Here is a 15,167-nt window from a genome sequence, read left to right on the forward strand (position 1 = left end):
TATCATAAGTGAAGAAAATAATTTGTAGGAGGTTTTTCTAATTTACGACAAACAGTGTATGTAATTTCAATTACAGAATTGTTGAAGAATAATAAAACCACTCATCTACAAAACTTGTTTTTCGCACATTGGGGTTTTTCTAAGGACATGTTTCCAAAAATATTAGTGTCTATTATTTTGCGTGCACAATATTTTCTCAGTCCCTGTGATTTAATTTTCACGAAGTTGTAGTATTGTTTTATTCACTATTTGTCACATATAATTTGACAAAGACAAATAATCTATTTCAAATAGGTGAATAATAACCAATCACTGCAACAATACTAAAATTTCACACCTTCCTCGCCCTCTCTAGCTCAAACTGTGACTACCTTTTTTGACATCTCTAGCTCAGATTGCAACTTCCTTCCTTGTCTGCGACTAGGTCACTTTAGCCTCCTCCACTCCACAAGATGATTGTCCTTCTCCACTTGTGATAATGTCTTAGCCTATTCTTTGGCCTTCAATAAATACTTTTCCTTTAGGTTTCTTGGGAGCCCTCTTTTCCTTCAAGAGGCCCCACTTCACCACTCAACATTAAACTTGAATATAAAATTCACTGTCTTGGGTTCCAAGCCCATTCCTTTGGGTCTAAACCCCAAACTTTGGGTGACTTGCCCACAAAGCCCCCAAAGGCTTTCCCACTTGGAAATACCTTCTGAGCTACCAAATTTCAACAATTGGAATGTCAAATTGCCCATTACATTCAAGATTGGTCCACATAGCTGCAGAAATGATTAAATGTACCTAATGATGTAGTTGCTAGCATTGGATATTGTGTGTAATTGTCAGGGGGTTCAACAACCATGGCTTGGGAAACATAATTGGGGCCCAAGTCTTCTAGAAGAGCATATTGACACCCATGGTTGAGGCGTTGAGAGCTATGGGACTCTAAGCAACAACAAAGCATCATACATAACCATGGGCACCTCCAACACCCACAAGGTTCTAACACTTTGCCCTACATTGATGACTTTTATGTGATTGTGCACCTAGACCCAACATGCCCTCAGTCGACTTAGTACTATTAGAGGGATGGTATTTTATCCAGGCCCAACATGCCCTCAGTCGACTTAGTACTATTAGAGGGATGGTATTTTATCCAGGCCCAGAGGAGGATGGTCTCACACCTCGAGACATGGGAGGGATAGCGCCACCTTGAAAGCCCCTAATGTTGGAGTAGAGATAGGCGTTTTGACCACATGGTGACCTTCCGACCACTTTTGTGTCCCAAGATGAAAATTGGGGTCCACAAAGGAACATTGATAGAGATCTAAGGACCAACCCTTAGGAGGTGATTTTAGAAGGCTGCTACTCACATTTTGGCAGCAAGAAGCCTCAACACTAGCCCTAGAAGGGCTCACACATGGATGATGTCATCAATTTCTCTCCTACAGTTCACACGTGTGGGCAACAGTTGATTTTTATTATTTGCTATTAGGTCGGCCTATGACCTAACTTGTGATTGACGCATTATTTTATTATTTTAGGGTCAGTAGGCTAAACTAGGCATTCAAACTTGTCATATAAGTAGAGGAGAGATACATTGTAGCAAATGATCATCACAACTTCTGTAATTCAACCTCTTGAGCTAATTCAACTCTCTTTCTTATGGAGAATTTAGATCTATGAATGCATTTTGACATTTGGAGCCGATTTGTGTATCTTTGGAGCTATTCTTTGGATCAAATGGATGGATTCTCTTTGCATGTTATCTTGTAAGTGTACATGTTGCTGAATATCTATTTTTTATATGTCTAATGTATGGAATATGTTGAATCTAGGGTTTTCTATTATGCCCTAATTTGTTGAAAATTTATTGAATGTTATCTAGATGTGACTATTGCATCTATTACTCATGAATACCATGTAAATAAATACCCTAGTGGTGACCTTTTACTAGCTCTCCAATGAAAATTCCATTATCCATTGCATAGATAATTGCTTGAGTTTTGGTGCTATGACATCAAGATTTCGGCCTTTTTAGAGACTTTTTGGCTATCATATGAAATCATAGACTCCATACTCCCAAGGAAGAAGGTGTGGTCCATTTTGTTGGTGATCAAACACATCTCTTATCCATAAACCAGGGTTGCAGGGGAATGGCTCCCCCCCTCGAACCCATTCCTAGAGCGCACTCCCTTTGGGAGCAGCCCCAGGAGCGTGGTCTAGCGGGGAGTGAATTTCAGGAGCGACCTCGGGAGCAAATTTTTCGCTCCTTAGCCTTTTTTTGCAAAAACATTCCAAAAGCAATTTCTTTCAATGAAAATAATTTTTGAGTGGGGCAGCTTAATGATCAAGCCTATGGCCCTAGTTTTGATATGCGATTCATGGTAATGTTAAATTCTTAAAGTTAAAGTGACATTCTGCTTAATCTTCATTTCCATCCTTTTACTTAAATTTTTAACATTACCATGAAATGACTCAGGATGTTTGAGAGTGGTTCCGATCTCATTGGATTTCATATGGAGAAAGTAGAATTTTAGATCTCATTCAAAATACAACAGACTTATTAGTTTTTCAGGATTTCAGGATTGGGGGGATTGCAATGTTTCCATTGGATTTTGTCATGTATTAGGGTATGGAACTCATATTTAATCCAGAGCACCAATCCCTCTATGTACCTTGATGTTAGTGACATTGGTTGTCGAACTCCTCTATCATGACCCTCCTAAAAATGTACCGATCATTCAAACAAAATCTTGACTTGACATGCTATGTTTTTTCTATCTTATGTTAGTGCTTGGAGGGTGACATTAATGACAAAGATCCTTATACAGAGGTAATGACAAAGATACCATTGGATATTAATGCTTAGAGGGTGATATTAATGACAAAGATCCTCATTTTCGAACAAGACTAAAAAATTAGACATTTCTCGTGGCGGAAAGAGGCCCAAGCATTAGCAATATATAATAGATTTACTTGTCTTTTCTAGTTTCTAGTAGAATTTAGAACTGTTGACTCTTTCATATTTATTATGATATTTTTCATATACAATATATGGCAATTTAAGTTTGAAGTTTGAAGTTGGCAATTATAACTCATTGGTAGTGAATTATGAATATGATGCTTAGTGAAAGCTGAAAGTTGTTTCATTTCATTTCATTTTATAACATTTCATTTCATGTTAGAATTTTTATATAATTTTGGTGATCAATGATGATAAATGTTATGTATTGAATTTTGAAAGCTTGAAATGTTAAGATTAATGAATCATGAGACTCGATATGTTGTATGTTACTAACTTGTGGATGTGGTTGATGAAGATTAGGCTAGTTGTGAGGCTATCTGGCTTCGCAAGATGTTGTTTGGCTTATTTGGTCAGCCGTTGAAACCTTCAATGATTTACTGTGATAATCAGAGTTGCATTAAACTCACGGAGAATCCAGTATTTCATGACAGGTCAAAGCATATCGGGATCAAATATCATTTCATCAGAGACTATGTTCAGAAGGGAGCTGTGAAACTTGAGTATATTTCCACTGATGAGCAGGTTGTAGATATCCTTACCAAAGCCTTACCACGGGGCAAGCATGTCTACTTCAGAGACAAGATGGGTGTGGTGAGGAACACCTTCCTCGGTAGAGGGAGTGTTGAAATTTGGTACCGGAGGACAGGTGGTTCCCTTAGGCTTTGATCTTTGGCCTAGGGAAAAGTGTCCAAAAGAATTTAATTTTTCTCCTAAAGTGACTTTATAATTTTATAAAGTTAAATCTAATTTAAAAATGACTTTAAGTGATAAAGTTACTAAGTCTAATTTTAAAGTAACTTTTATAAAGTAAATGAAAAATTAGAAAGGAAAAGTGACTTTGGAAATAAATGACTAAGTGGGTCTTTATTAAAGTGGGGTGAATTAAAAAATAGAAAGTGAGATTTAAATGAGCATTTAATCTCAGTCATTGATCTAAATCTATTTCAGCCATTGGATTTAGAGATCACCCAAAAGTCACTTGGATCACCCAAAAGTCACTTGGAGTTATATTAAAGGAGGAAAAGGAGGAAAAGGTCATTCATTCTTTCATGAGCAGATTGGGAGAAGGAGAGCAAGAGAGATTTCTGAGCAGGGAGGAGAAGGAGACAATAGCTTGGCACACATTCCAAGGCAGTAGTTGAGCAGATTTGTACAGCTGATTTAACACATAGTGAAAGGCAGATTTTTGCACAAAAATCGAGGAGCAGTTTGCTGATTTTTCTGCACACAAAACGGAGGCCGTACAACATTTATTGCTGTCCTGTTTGCTGTAATTTCCAGATTGCTGTGAGGCACGGGAAAGGAGATAAGTTGTAAATTTGCTTGCTGATTTTTTGCTGAATAATTCTCACTGTAAAAAGGCAATTTTCAGAAATAAAGAAGAACTCTCAAACTGGTTTTCCCCAAGAGTTGTAGGGGGTTTTTCCAGGGTCAAGTTGACCAAAAATATCAGTGTTTTAATGTGTTTTAATGACTGTTTTTGATTGCTAGTTTTTAATTCTGCAATTTCCAGCATTCTGAAAAATTTCCAGAATTTGTGTTTTTAGCAATATTTTTTTTTTTTTAAGTCTGTTAAATGTATGGTTATGGGAATGGGCATTTAACTACATGGGAGAAATAAGGAGAAACTGAAAACCGGGGTGGAAAACCAGAAATTTCTACATGATATCAGAGCTTGAGTGCTGAAGGGCAGTTTGGGACAGCAAAATGAAAAAAATACAGCTGCTGATTTTTCACTCAGAAAATTCCAGCAAGCTGACTTTTTCATAAACAACAGTTTTATCTTTACTACAGCAGTGCTATTTTTCAGTTTTAGGACAGCAGGATGTCATTGGGATTGAGGGTGGAGGATAGGTTGGATGGGCATATAAATTACAGCGTTTGGAAGGAGAAAATGCAGAGTATCTTTGAGGAGGCAGAAGTCTGGGATATCATGGTGCATACCGCACAGAACCCTGTTGTTGTGCCCATTGATGTTACTCAGTTGGCTGAGTATAAAAAAAAGAACAATAAGGGTAAAAGGCTGATTCTAGATGGAATCAAAGATCATTGCATTCCTCATGTGAGAGGAAAGAGCAATGCCCATGAGATGTGGACAACATTGTCCAATCTCTACCAGAGTACCAATGAGAACCGGAAGATGGTCCTGAAGGAGAAGCTGAAGAACATTAAGATGGGGTATGATAGTGCAGCTAGATATCTCACAAAGATTACCAATTTGAGAGATGAGTTGGCAACGATTGGAGAGGCCATTCCATCCACTGAGTTGGTGCGTATTGCAGTGAATGGCCTCCCCCATTCATGGTTGAACTTTGCTGATGGGGTTTGTGCACGTGAGACCCTTCCCACATGGGAGAGGTTTTGGGATGATTGTATTCAGACAGAGATCAGGAAAGGACAACTTGGGGCAGCCAAGCCAGTTGAGCAGGATGAGGATGTAGCACTGGTGGCGGGAGGCAAGAAAGGCAAAGGGAAGAAGCAGGCTTCCACAAGCGGTGGTGGAGGCAAAGGCAAAGGTAAAGGTAAACAGGGGAACACACAGAAGGACTATTCCAAAGTGAAGTGTTGGAATTGTCAAAAGATGGGACACTATGCAGTTGTGTGTCCGGAAAAGAAGAAGAAGGGGAAGAACCAGGACGTGGCAGCTTCAGCAGAGATTGAGGACTTTGCTGGTTGTTTTGACCGAGAGTTTGCGTTCACTACGTGTGAGTCCTCTAGTGCAGGATCACCTGCCACACAGGTTCAGAGGGAGCATGCTTTTCCCTCGATTAGCGGAGCATCTACAGGTATGTGGTATGTGGACAGTGGGGTTTCACGTCACATGACAAGAGTCCGGGAGTACTTCTCAGAGCTTTCAGAGAGTGGCACTGATATTGAGGTAGTACTCGGTGATGACAGAGTTGTTAGAGCAGTCGGGGTGGGGACAGTGACATTTCAGAGGGAGTCCAAACCTCCCTTGAAGGTGTCAGAGGTTCTTTATGTGCCAGGGATGAGGAAGAACTTCATATCCGTCTCAGCTTTGGAGGACAGAGGATATGAGGTACTGTTCAGGGGAGGATAGGTGTTGATGTATCCCAGGGGCACTCCAGCTGATTCAGCTGGAGTGATAGGTGTACGCCATACAAAGGTGTACAAGTTTGCATTTCAGCCCCTTTTGGCATTGAGCAGTAGTACCGACAACAGAGCTAGCAGTTCTGAGCTGTGTGAGATTTGGCACCGCAGGATGGGACATATGTAATATGGAGCCTTGAGGACATTGCGGGAGATCACTACAGGTGTGCCAGATTTCAGTAGTGATCACTTTGATACTTGCAGAGGTTGTGCGATGGGCAAATTTGCCAAATCCCGTTTTCCCAGCAGTGACAGCAGAGCGACGGGGATACTTGATTTGATTCATTCCGATGTGAGCGGTCGGATGTCTCATGTTTCCTTGAGTGGATATGAGTACTATGTTTTATTCATTGATGATCACTCCAGGAGGACCTGGATTTATTTTTTGAAGACCAAGAGTGAGGTCTTCAAGCGGTTTCAGGAGTTCAGAGCTCTTGTGGAGACTCAGACAAGTCGAAAGATCAAGTCCTTGAGGTTGGACAATGGAGGAGAGTACACCCTTGGAGAGTTTGTTGACTATTGTGTGGAGCACAGGGCCTTTAGGAGGTCACGGGAGTTAGAGTATCTGGATCAACCAGACCCTCAGCAGCAGTTGAGTCAGTTGCAGGGATCCAGTGGGCAGGGATCAGGAGGATCCAGAGGTACATCTATGAGGATGTCAGGTCCGTCAGTGAGCAGTGGCTCATCGAGGCAGAGGGGTGGTGCTCCGGGTAGCATGCAGAGTAGTTCACAGAGTAGTTCACTAGGGAGTCCACTGATGGACAGTTCACACGGTACCTCAGCTTCTACAGGTTCAGGTGCAGGCAGGAGGACAACAGACAGACAGTCAGGAGTTCAGGCTACTGATGATGATGATGATGAGGAGTTTCATTCTCCGGTGGGAGAAGTGCGCTCAGGGAAGAGGAAGCCCAAGTGGCTTCAGGACACCTTGAGAGATGCCACATCTGTTGCTGAGCCGAAGAGGCCGGTCAGAGAGAGTAGACCACCTGAGAGGTTTTGTAGCTATATGGCGATGGTTACCAGCATCCTTGACTTTGAGCCTTCTAGCTATGAGGAGGCAGCTAGCCAGCAGGTCTGGAGAGAGGCCATGCAGGAGGAGTATTCTTCTATCATGAAGAATGATGTTTGGGTGGTGGTGCCGAGGCCTGAGGGCAAATCCGTGGTTACTTCCAGATGGCTTTACAAGGTAAAGCATGCTGCAGATGGCAGCATTGAGAAATTGAAAGCGAGGTTTGTGGCTAGAGGGTTCTCCTAGGTAGAGGGAGTTGATTATGAAGAGACCTTTGCTCCCGTGGCTCGATATACTTCGATCCGCTCCATTATATCGATAGCAGCAGAGATGGGTTGGAAGATTCACCAGATGGATGTGAAGACCGCATTTCTCAATGGCTTCATACAGGAGGAGGTGTACATTGAGCAGCCACAGGGCTTTGAGGTGCATGGGAAGGAGTCCCATGTGTGCAGACTGAAGAAGGCCCTTTATGGCCTGAAGCAAGCTCCCAGAGCTTGGTACTCTAGGATAGATACATACTTGCAGGGGATGGGTTTCACAAAGAGTGAGGCAGATCCGAACATTTACTTTATTGTGATTGGTGAGGAGCCTCTCATTCTGCTGCTGTATGTGGATGACTTGATCATTACAGGTGCAGAGAGACTCATAGAGCACTGCAAGAGAGAGATCTTGCGGCGGAGTTTGAGATGAAGGACATCGGCTTGATGCATTACTTTTTGGGCTTGGAGGTGTGGCAGGAGGAGGGGCGTTTATTCCTGGGGTAGGGGAAGTATATTGTGGACATCCTTAGCAGATTCCACATGGAGGATTGTAGACCCATGTCGACACCGATGATCACCAACTGGAAGAAGCTTCATGCTTTAGATTCCGAGTTGGTGGATCCCACATTGTACAGGCAGCTGATTGGTTCCTTGATGTATTTGGTCAACACTAGACCAGATATCTGTTTTGCAGTCAACACGATGAGTCAGTTTATGTGTGAGCCTAGGAAGGTTCACTGGGTGGCTGCAAAACACATTTTGCGGTACTTGCAGGGGACAGTGGATTATGGTCTGGACTACAGGCAGGGAGATGGAGTGAGATTGGCAGGGTACACTGATTCTGATTTGGCAGGTTGTGCTTCTGATAGGAAGAGCACTTCAGGGTGTTGTTTTGGGTTGGGTTCAGCAGTGGTGTCATGGTTCAGCCGGAAGCAGCAGTCAGTAGCACTGAGTTCAGCGGAAGCAGAGTATATGGCAGCCAGTCTAGCTAGTTGTGAGGCTATCTAGCTTCGCAAGATGTTGTTTGGCTTATTTGGTCAGCCGTTGAGACCTTCAGTGATTTACTGTGATAATCAGAGTTGCATTAAACTCACAGAGAATCCAGTATTTCATGACAGGTCAAAGCATATCGGGATCAGATATCATTTCATCAGAGACTATGTTCAGAAGGGAGCTGTGAAACTTGAGTATATTTCCACTGATGAGCAGGTTGCAGATATCCTTACCAAAGCCTTACCACGGGGCAAGCATGTCTACTTCAGAGACAAGATGGGTGTGGTGAGGAACACCTTCCTCGGTAGAGGGAGTGTTGAAATTTGGTACCGGAGGACAGGTGGTTCCCTTAGGCTTTTGATCTTTGGCCTAGGGAAAAGTGTCCAAAAGAATTTAATTTTTCTCCTAAAATGACTTTATAATTTTATAAAGTTAAATCTAATTTAAAAGTGACTTCAAGTGATAAAGTTACTAAGTCTAATTTTAAAGTAACTTTTATAAAGTAAATGAAAAATTAGAAAGGAAAAGTGACTTTGGAAATAAATGACTAAGTGGGTCTTTATTAAAGTGGGGTGAATTAAAAAATAGAAAGTGAGATTTAAATGAGCGTTTAATCTCAGCCATTGATCTAAATCTATTTCAGCCATTGGATTTAGAGATCACCCAAAAGTCACTTGGATCACCCAAAAGTCACTTGGAGTTATATCAAAGGAGGAAAATGAGGAAAATGAGGAAAATGTCATTCATTCTTTCATGAGCAGATTGGGAGGAGAGCAAGAGAGATTTCTGAGCAGGGAGGAGAAGGAGACAACAACTTGGCACACATTCCAAGGCAGCAGTTGAGCAGATTTGTACAGCTGATTCAACACATAGTGAAAGGCAGATTTTTGCACAAAAATCGAGGAGCAGTTTGCTGATTTTTCTGCACACAAAATGGAGGCCGTACTACATTTATTGCTGTCATGTTTGCTGTAATTTCCAGATTGCTGTGAGGCACGAGAAAGGAGATAAGTTGTAAATTTGCTTGCTGAATAATTCTCATTGTAAAAAGGCAATTTTCAGAAATAAAGAAGAGCTCTCAAACTGGTTTTCTCCAAGAGTTGTAGGGGGTTTTTCCAGGGTCAAGTTGACAAAAAATATCAGTGTTTTAATGGTTGTTTTTGATTGCTGATTTTTAATTCTGCAATTTCCAGCATTCTGAAAAATTTCCAGAATTTGTGTTTTCAGCAATATTTATTTTTTTCAGTCTGTTAAATGTATGGTTATGGGAATGGGCATTTGACTACATGGGAGAAATAAGGAGAAACTGAAAACCGGGGTGGGAAAACAGAAATTTCTACAGATGATTGATGTTATATGGCTCAATCTATATTTCTTATGCTTTTTATATCTAATTCATCATTCTACATGCTTTTCTTGACATAATATATGCATCAAAATATATAAAGATATATATTATATAAAAATTCGCTCCCCAACTGGGAGCTTTTGCAAATGTCGTTCCCTGCTTCTGCTCCCCACTTTCGCTCCCACTCCCAAGTAACCTTGCCATAAACTCTTCTTTCTTTAATTAGGCCAAGCTCACTAAATAGGGCTTGGTGCAAATCCATAGGCAAGGAATATTCTTGGTATTGAAGAGCCTAAACTTTAAGAGGAGTGTATTTGCCACAGAATCTCTTCTTTTGGTGGGCATCCACTTCAATCTTGTCCATAAATTTCTTTACCCTAGTTGTTTTCCCTATGGTAAACCCTAGTCTAGTATTGCTTCAACATAGGGGCTTGTTTGAGGGTTTCATGTGGTATTGCTTCAACTAATTCACAAGGCAAGCTCACAAAAATAGACACTGAAGGAACCTGAAAAGTTAGTTGGAAGGTGAAGCATTTTCTGAGTCATGCTTATACCTTACCAGTTTGGTTCTTTTAGTTGAGGTTCCCAGATTTATTTCATAGAACTTTATTGGAAATATAAATTATAGCAGCAATATACTTCACCTCTGTCCAACAAAATCCCCCTGCAAACTCAAGAAAAGAGAGTGAAAATTATGGTCTAGAAGGAGAGAAGATTGTGTTATAGATTTTCAAATTGTTATTTGTTGCACATATGAATCCTGTCATATATTAGGGAAATTTTATATAATAACACCTTAGATTAATTATAGTTGAATTTTCATGAAAGTTATCAAATATTGGACTATATATGTTAGTCTCATTTATTTGAAGTAGTATTGGTTCTCGACATAGGCTAACTTGAATTGATGTTTCTTGATATATTGTATGTGATCAGGTTCATCCAAATTCTATTTCCATTGAGGGGATGTTAGGGAACCTCAGGATCTGTGACATGTCCCTTGGTCCAGATCACTGGTGGGGCTGGCTTTGTGACATACGGGACACAGGTTCTGATTCACTTGTAAAGGTCTCTTTTCACACTTTATCCCTTAAAGCACTTTGGAGAAGATTCATGGCAAATATTAAGGAACATATTTACTATTGCAGTGTTCTTTCTCTCACCCTTTCTCTCTCTCTGTAAACAAACACCTAAATAAATGCAGAAACAATTGGAGAAGATTCATGGCAAATATTAAGGAACATATTTACTATTGCAGTGTTCTTTCTCTCACCCTTTCTCTCTCTCTGTAAACAAACACCTAAATAAATGCAGAAACAATAGAAGTAATGGTACATCGAAAGGGGGTTGGAAAATGCTTCAACATATCTTGATAAAGTGATTGTTGGATTTATGGGTCACATATTCTTGAAAATATGAATTTAGAATTTGATGAAATACCAAGTCATTAGGCATGATATTTCTTGGAATGTGTTTAGTATCAAAATAAATTGGCCGAAATTAAACTATAACTGTCTCAGGCATTTTAATTATCATTTTCTTAACTACAATAAGCAACTTCATTATTTTTTTTAGAGATTACTAATTGTGAGAGAATTTATGCATTGATTATAAAAAAAAAGGTTGGCAGTGCAAGTTAGTTGACTGTCTTACCTCAAGCTAATGATATAATGCTTCTATATATGTATAATGTTTATTATGGTTTTCTCTCTAGATTAAAAGGTTTTGATTAATTTATATGTGCTTGCCACTAGAAGTCACTTATAGATGCTAAACTTTGTTTAGCAATCAGTGGATGCTTATATTGTTTATCAGATAAGTCACATCCATCCTTTATTTTATCCAAGTATTGATTATTGACAGTTGAACATAGGAGAAAAATGCCAAATCACGTGTGCAGGGATAAAGTAAGTCTATTATCCTGATTAGGGGAGTGCATTTTCCAATACTTATGTTCCAACCCAGTCATAGGAACTTCTCAAAACAGTATGTTAAAACACTTTTATTTTTGGATGGATTGCTTTTCCAAGGATTTAGCAAGAAGATTTTGTCTCCAATTGAAAGGAAACAATTCCTTACTACTTCACATGGTTCTCCAATTTCTTTGCCTTGTCTCTTACTGTCATATTCACCTGTTCTGGTTCAGCCCAACTTTCATTTATTATTTATCATTTGCCTTTTTTGTTAAAGAGTAGATTCCATGTACGATTAAGTCATACTCTATTATGATAGAATCTGTTGACCTTGTTATTAAATGAATTAGTTTTAATTTTATCGCTAAAACTAGGCTGACACTGTTGTATCATGTTTGCAGTGGAAGTTTCAGTCTTTCAGTGTAGATGATGATGATTTTGAAGGCCATGATTACAGTCTCATTGCCAGACTTTCAGCTGTACGGATTGTTTTTCTGTACAGGTTCATTCAGGAGGTATATCGCTTAATACAAATTCTTCTTAGGATGATATGTCTACGTCTTTAATATGGATTTGTATCATTTGCACTGTAGAGTTGTTATGGGGTTTGCATTATGTAGTAGAGCACAATATATAGACTGTCCTGTTGTGTAATTCAATTGTTACATTTTGTTAATATTATCTGAAAATCATGTTATTGTTTGTGTGTATATATTAATTGCTTTTGATGTTTATGGCACAAAAGAGTGCAATCATTGTGTATCAAATTTTAACTAGTTAAGCATGAATAACATCTTTCAGAGGCTAGCAAGTCTTAATTGTATTTGCTATACAGAGGACATTCACGGTAATTTCTACAAACAATATAATAGCAATCTTATTTTAAGGTCATGACCTAGCTAGATGCCAAATTGATGTATGTGACTCTTTTATATAGATAAAAAAATCAAAGGTCATATCTACCTTTGTGCAGCAAATACTGCAATGAGCTCAGAGCTAAGTTGCATAATAGGAGGAAATAGGTACCTGGAAATGTGCAGGAAATGTGACTCTAAAAAATTTGGAAACAGTGTGTGTGCACTGTTTTATAAATAACACACTACACTGAAACATTGAAAGAAAACATCATGAATAAATGAGCAAGACCATTCAAATGACAAACATAAATGATAGGCAATGTTCCACTGTTTCTTATATTGGGATACTCATCATTAGTATCACACTCTGCCACTTCGTATAACTTTGCCTTTACTTCGATGATTAATGATGGAATGGAAAAGAATACCACAACCCTTGTCATGGAGCATAGATTTAAGAAAAACAAGATAGTAAGCACTTACCATGCCAAGGAGAGTGTGTGAGTAACAAATCCTAGATGTTCTCCTTCCAAGGGACAAAATGTTGCCCCTGAATATTTTTAATAAGTTAAGATAAGATAAGATAATTTTATTATTTTCCAACGAATGACCATAAAAAGGCCAATGGGATTGAAGTATACAACTAGTAGGAGTACAATGTGGGAGTACAAATGCAACTCCTAGAAAATGCCAAAGCTAAATGTAGGATAAAATGAAGTAAAAAAAAGGGATACAATAATAGGACAGGCTCACAAACATGTATATAAATGGATCATGTAGAAGGCTAAGTGAATAAGTCCATGGCTAGAGGTCAATGATGCCAAGAATGCCCGAGTCTGATAGCCGATGATGAGTGAGGTGAATTTGGCACTCGTTCACTACTAAAGACTGCTGGATCAAACGAAGAGTGTGGCTGCATGATCTTGTAGGGGGATGTAGGAGTGAGGGATACTATTAACATCTGATGCCAAAGAAAAGAAGGTTTGGACAAGTAGTTGACTGCCCTATTGAGGTTGGGGAGGAACCCGTTTGGGGAGGGGGATGTTGTTTTGGAACCGTCTAGTAGTAAACCCTTTAATGCTCTTGGTGTGAGTGAACTGATGTGTTGTTCAATACCTCCACAACGATCTCGAGGGTCCTGGTTGGCGTACCAAAGGGGATGGGGGTTGACGGGAGATCCAAGGTCTCATTGCTCTCGTCGTTTGTTTCTCAGATCAACTGGATTGACCTAAAAGTATGATGTGATCACTTGAATCATCCTTGAGTGAGGTGGGATATGTAGGAATGTTTCCACATGAAGCCGACAAGACCCAATTCCAACAATGCATCTAGTGCTTATGAGTATAAGGGGGGCAAACCATGAGACCATCTTGCATCTCCAAAAAATGCTCTAGGTCGAAGGACATCTTTGGGCCAATGCTGACCAAGGGGGATGTCCAAGTGACTTGAATGTATAATTTGTAGATATTCTCTATGATGTCCTTATTCAATTTCTACCGAGATAGTAAGAGATATGCTGGTTCGTCAAGGGAGTAGCTAAATGGAGGAAGGTGCTCTGGGGAGATGGCCATCTATTGAAGGAGCTTGGATGCCTCTACGAACCATCCACGAGCACAACTTGAGGGGGTATTCGAAGTGACTACATCTGTAGAGCAAAGTGTAGGATAGGTGTATCTCTCTCTCCTAGTAGCTGAGTCTTTGTAATCCTTGACTTTATGGAGGAAAGTGACCAAGTGAAAAAGGACCTCAAGGTGAAACGGGTGGACCTCGAACTCTGCCTGAATAACGAGCTCTAGAACTGTGCATTTAAAATGGATGATACCTCGAAGAAGTAGGGTTTGGACTCTCTCCATCGTGGCCCAATTTGATTATAGTAAACTGGGTCCCCAAATATCAAAACCATAGAGGATCATGGGTTTGATAATGGCCTCCATGAGGTGGAGCTTGGAAGAGATGCCTTGGAACTAAGCTTAGAAGCCTTGTCTCTCGATGCAGCCTCAAATTATTGTATCTGGAAAGCTAGAATGTCTTTCCTGCTAGATGAGCATGGTCTGAAGACATATGCAGAGAGAGTTGTAGCCGTACCAATAGACCCACAACAACTAGAGAACTATATTAAGGAGATGGCTAAGGGAAAGCAGTTGATCCTTGATGGCGTTTGAGGTCATATAGTCTCACACTTAGCGGCCAAGAATATGGCTAAAGAAATGTGGGATGCTCATGCAGTTGCCATGCTTTTCTAGAATCCTTCAGAGAACATGAAGATGTTCTTGAAGGAGAAGTTGAGGCTCACCAGGATGAATAAGAGTGAAGGAGTTACTCCTTATCTCACTAGGATTCAGAATATTCAAGACAAGCTTGTCGTAGTTGGAGAAGCACCTCAAGAGAGTGAGCTGGTGTGTACATCTCTTAATGGTTTCACCTTGGAATGGGCCACTTTTGTCCAAGGCATGACTGGATGAGACAACCTACCAAGTTGGGATCGATTGTGGGCATATTTTACGTAGGAGTAGATGAGGCTTGCTTTTGTAAAGAGCAATATCAGTGGCAACTGGCAACAGTAGCAAAGAACCGAAGGGTGTGAAGGAAGAGGAGAACATAGCCCTTGCATCAAAGGGGAAGACAAAGAAAGGTCCCAGTCAGGGACAAGGCTCATAAGG

The 15,167-nt window shown here is 40.1% G+C and overlaps 1 protein-coding gene across 1 annotated transcript in view; it reads left to right on the plus strand.

Moving 5' to 3' along the window:
- Positions 1-15,167, plus strand: part of LOC149172506 (uncharacterized) — a 287,733-nt gene that overhangs the window by 226,234 nt on the left and 46,332 nt on the right. The window contains exons 28-29 of the mRNA XM_089426345.1: positions 10,674-10,805; positions 12,052-12,165. Of these exons, the coding sequence (XP_089282471.1) occupies positions 10,674-10,805; positions 12,052-12,165 (246 nt within the window). The remainder of the gene's footprint in view (positions 1-10,673; positions 10,806-12,051; positions 12,166-15,167) is intronic.

Source organism: Pinus tabuliformis, chromosome 4_2, assembly GCF_031772625.1.
Source record: "Pinus tabuliformis cultivar Carrire ecotype Pingquan chromosome 4_2, CPIR1, whole genome shotgun sequence".
Classification (NCBI taxonomy): domain Eukaryota; kingdom Viridiplantae; phylum Streptophyta; class Pinopsida; order Pinales; family Pinaceae; genus Pinus; species Pinus tabuliformis.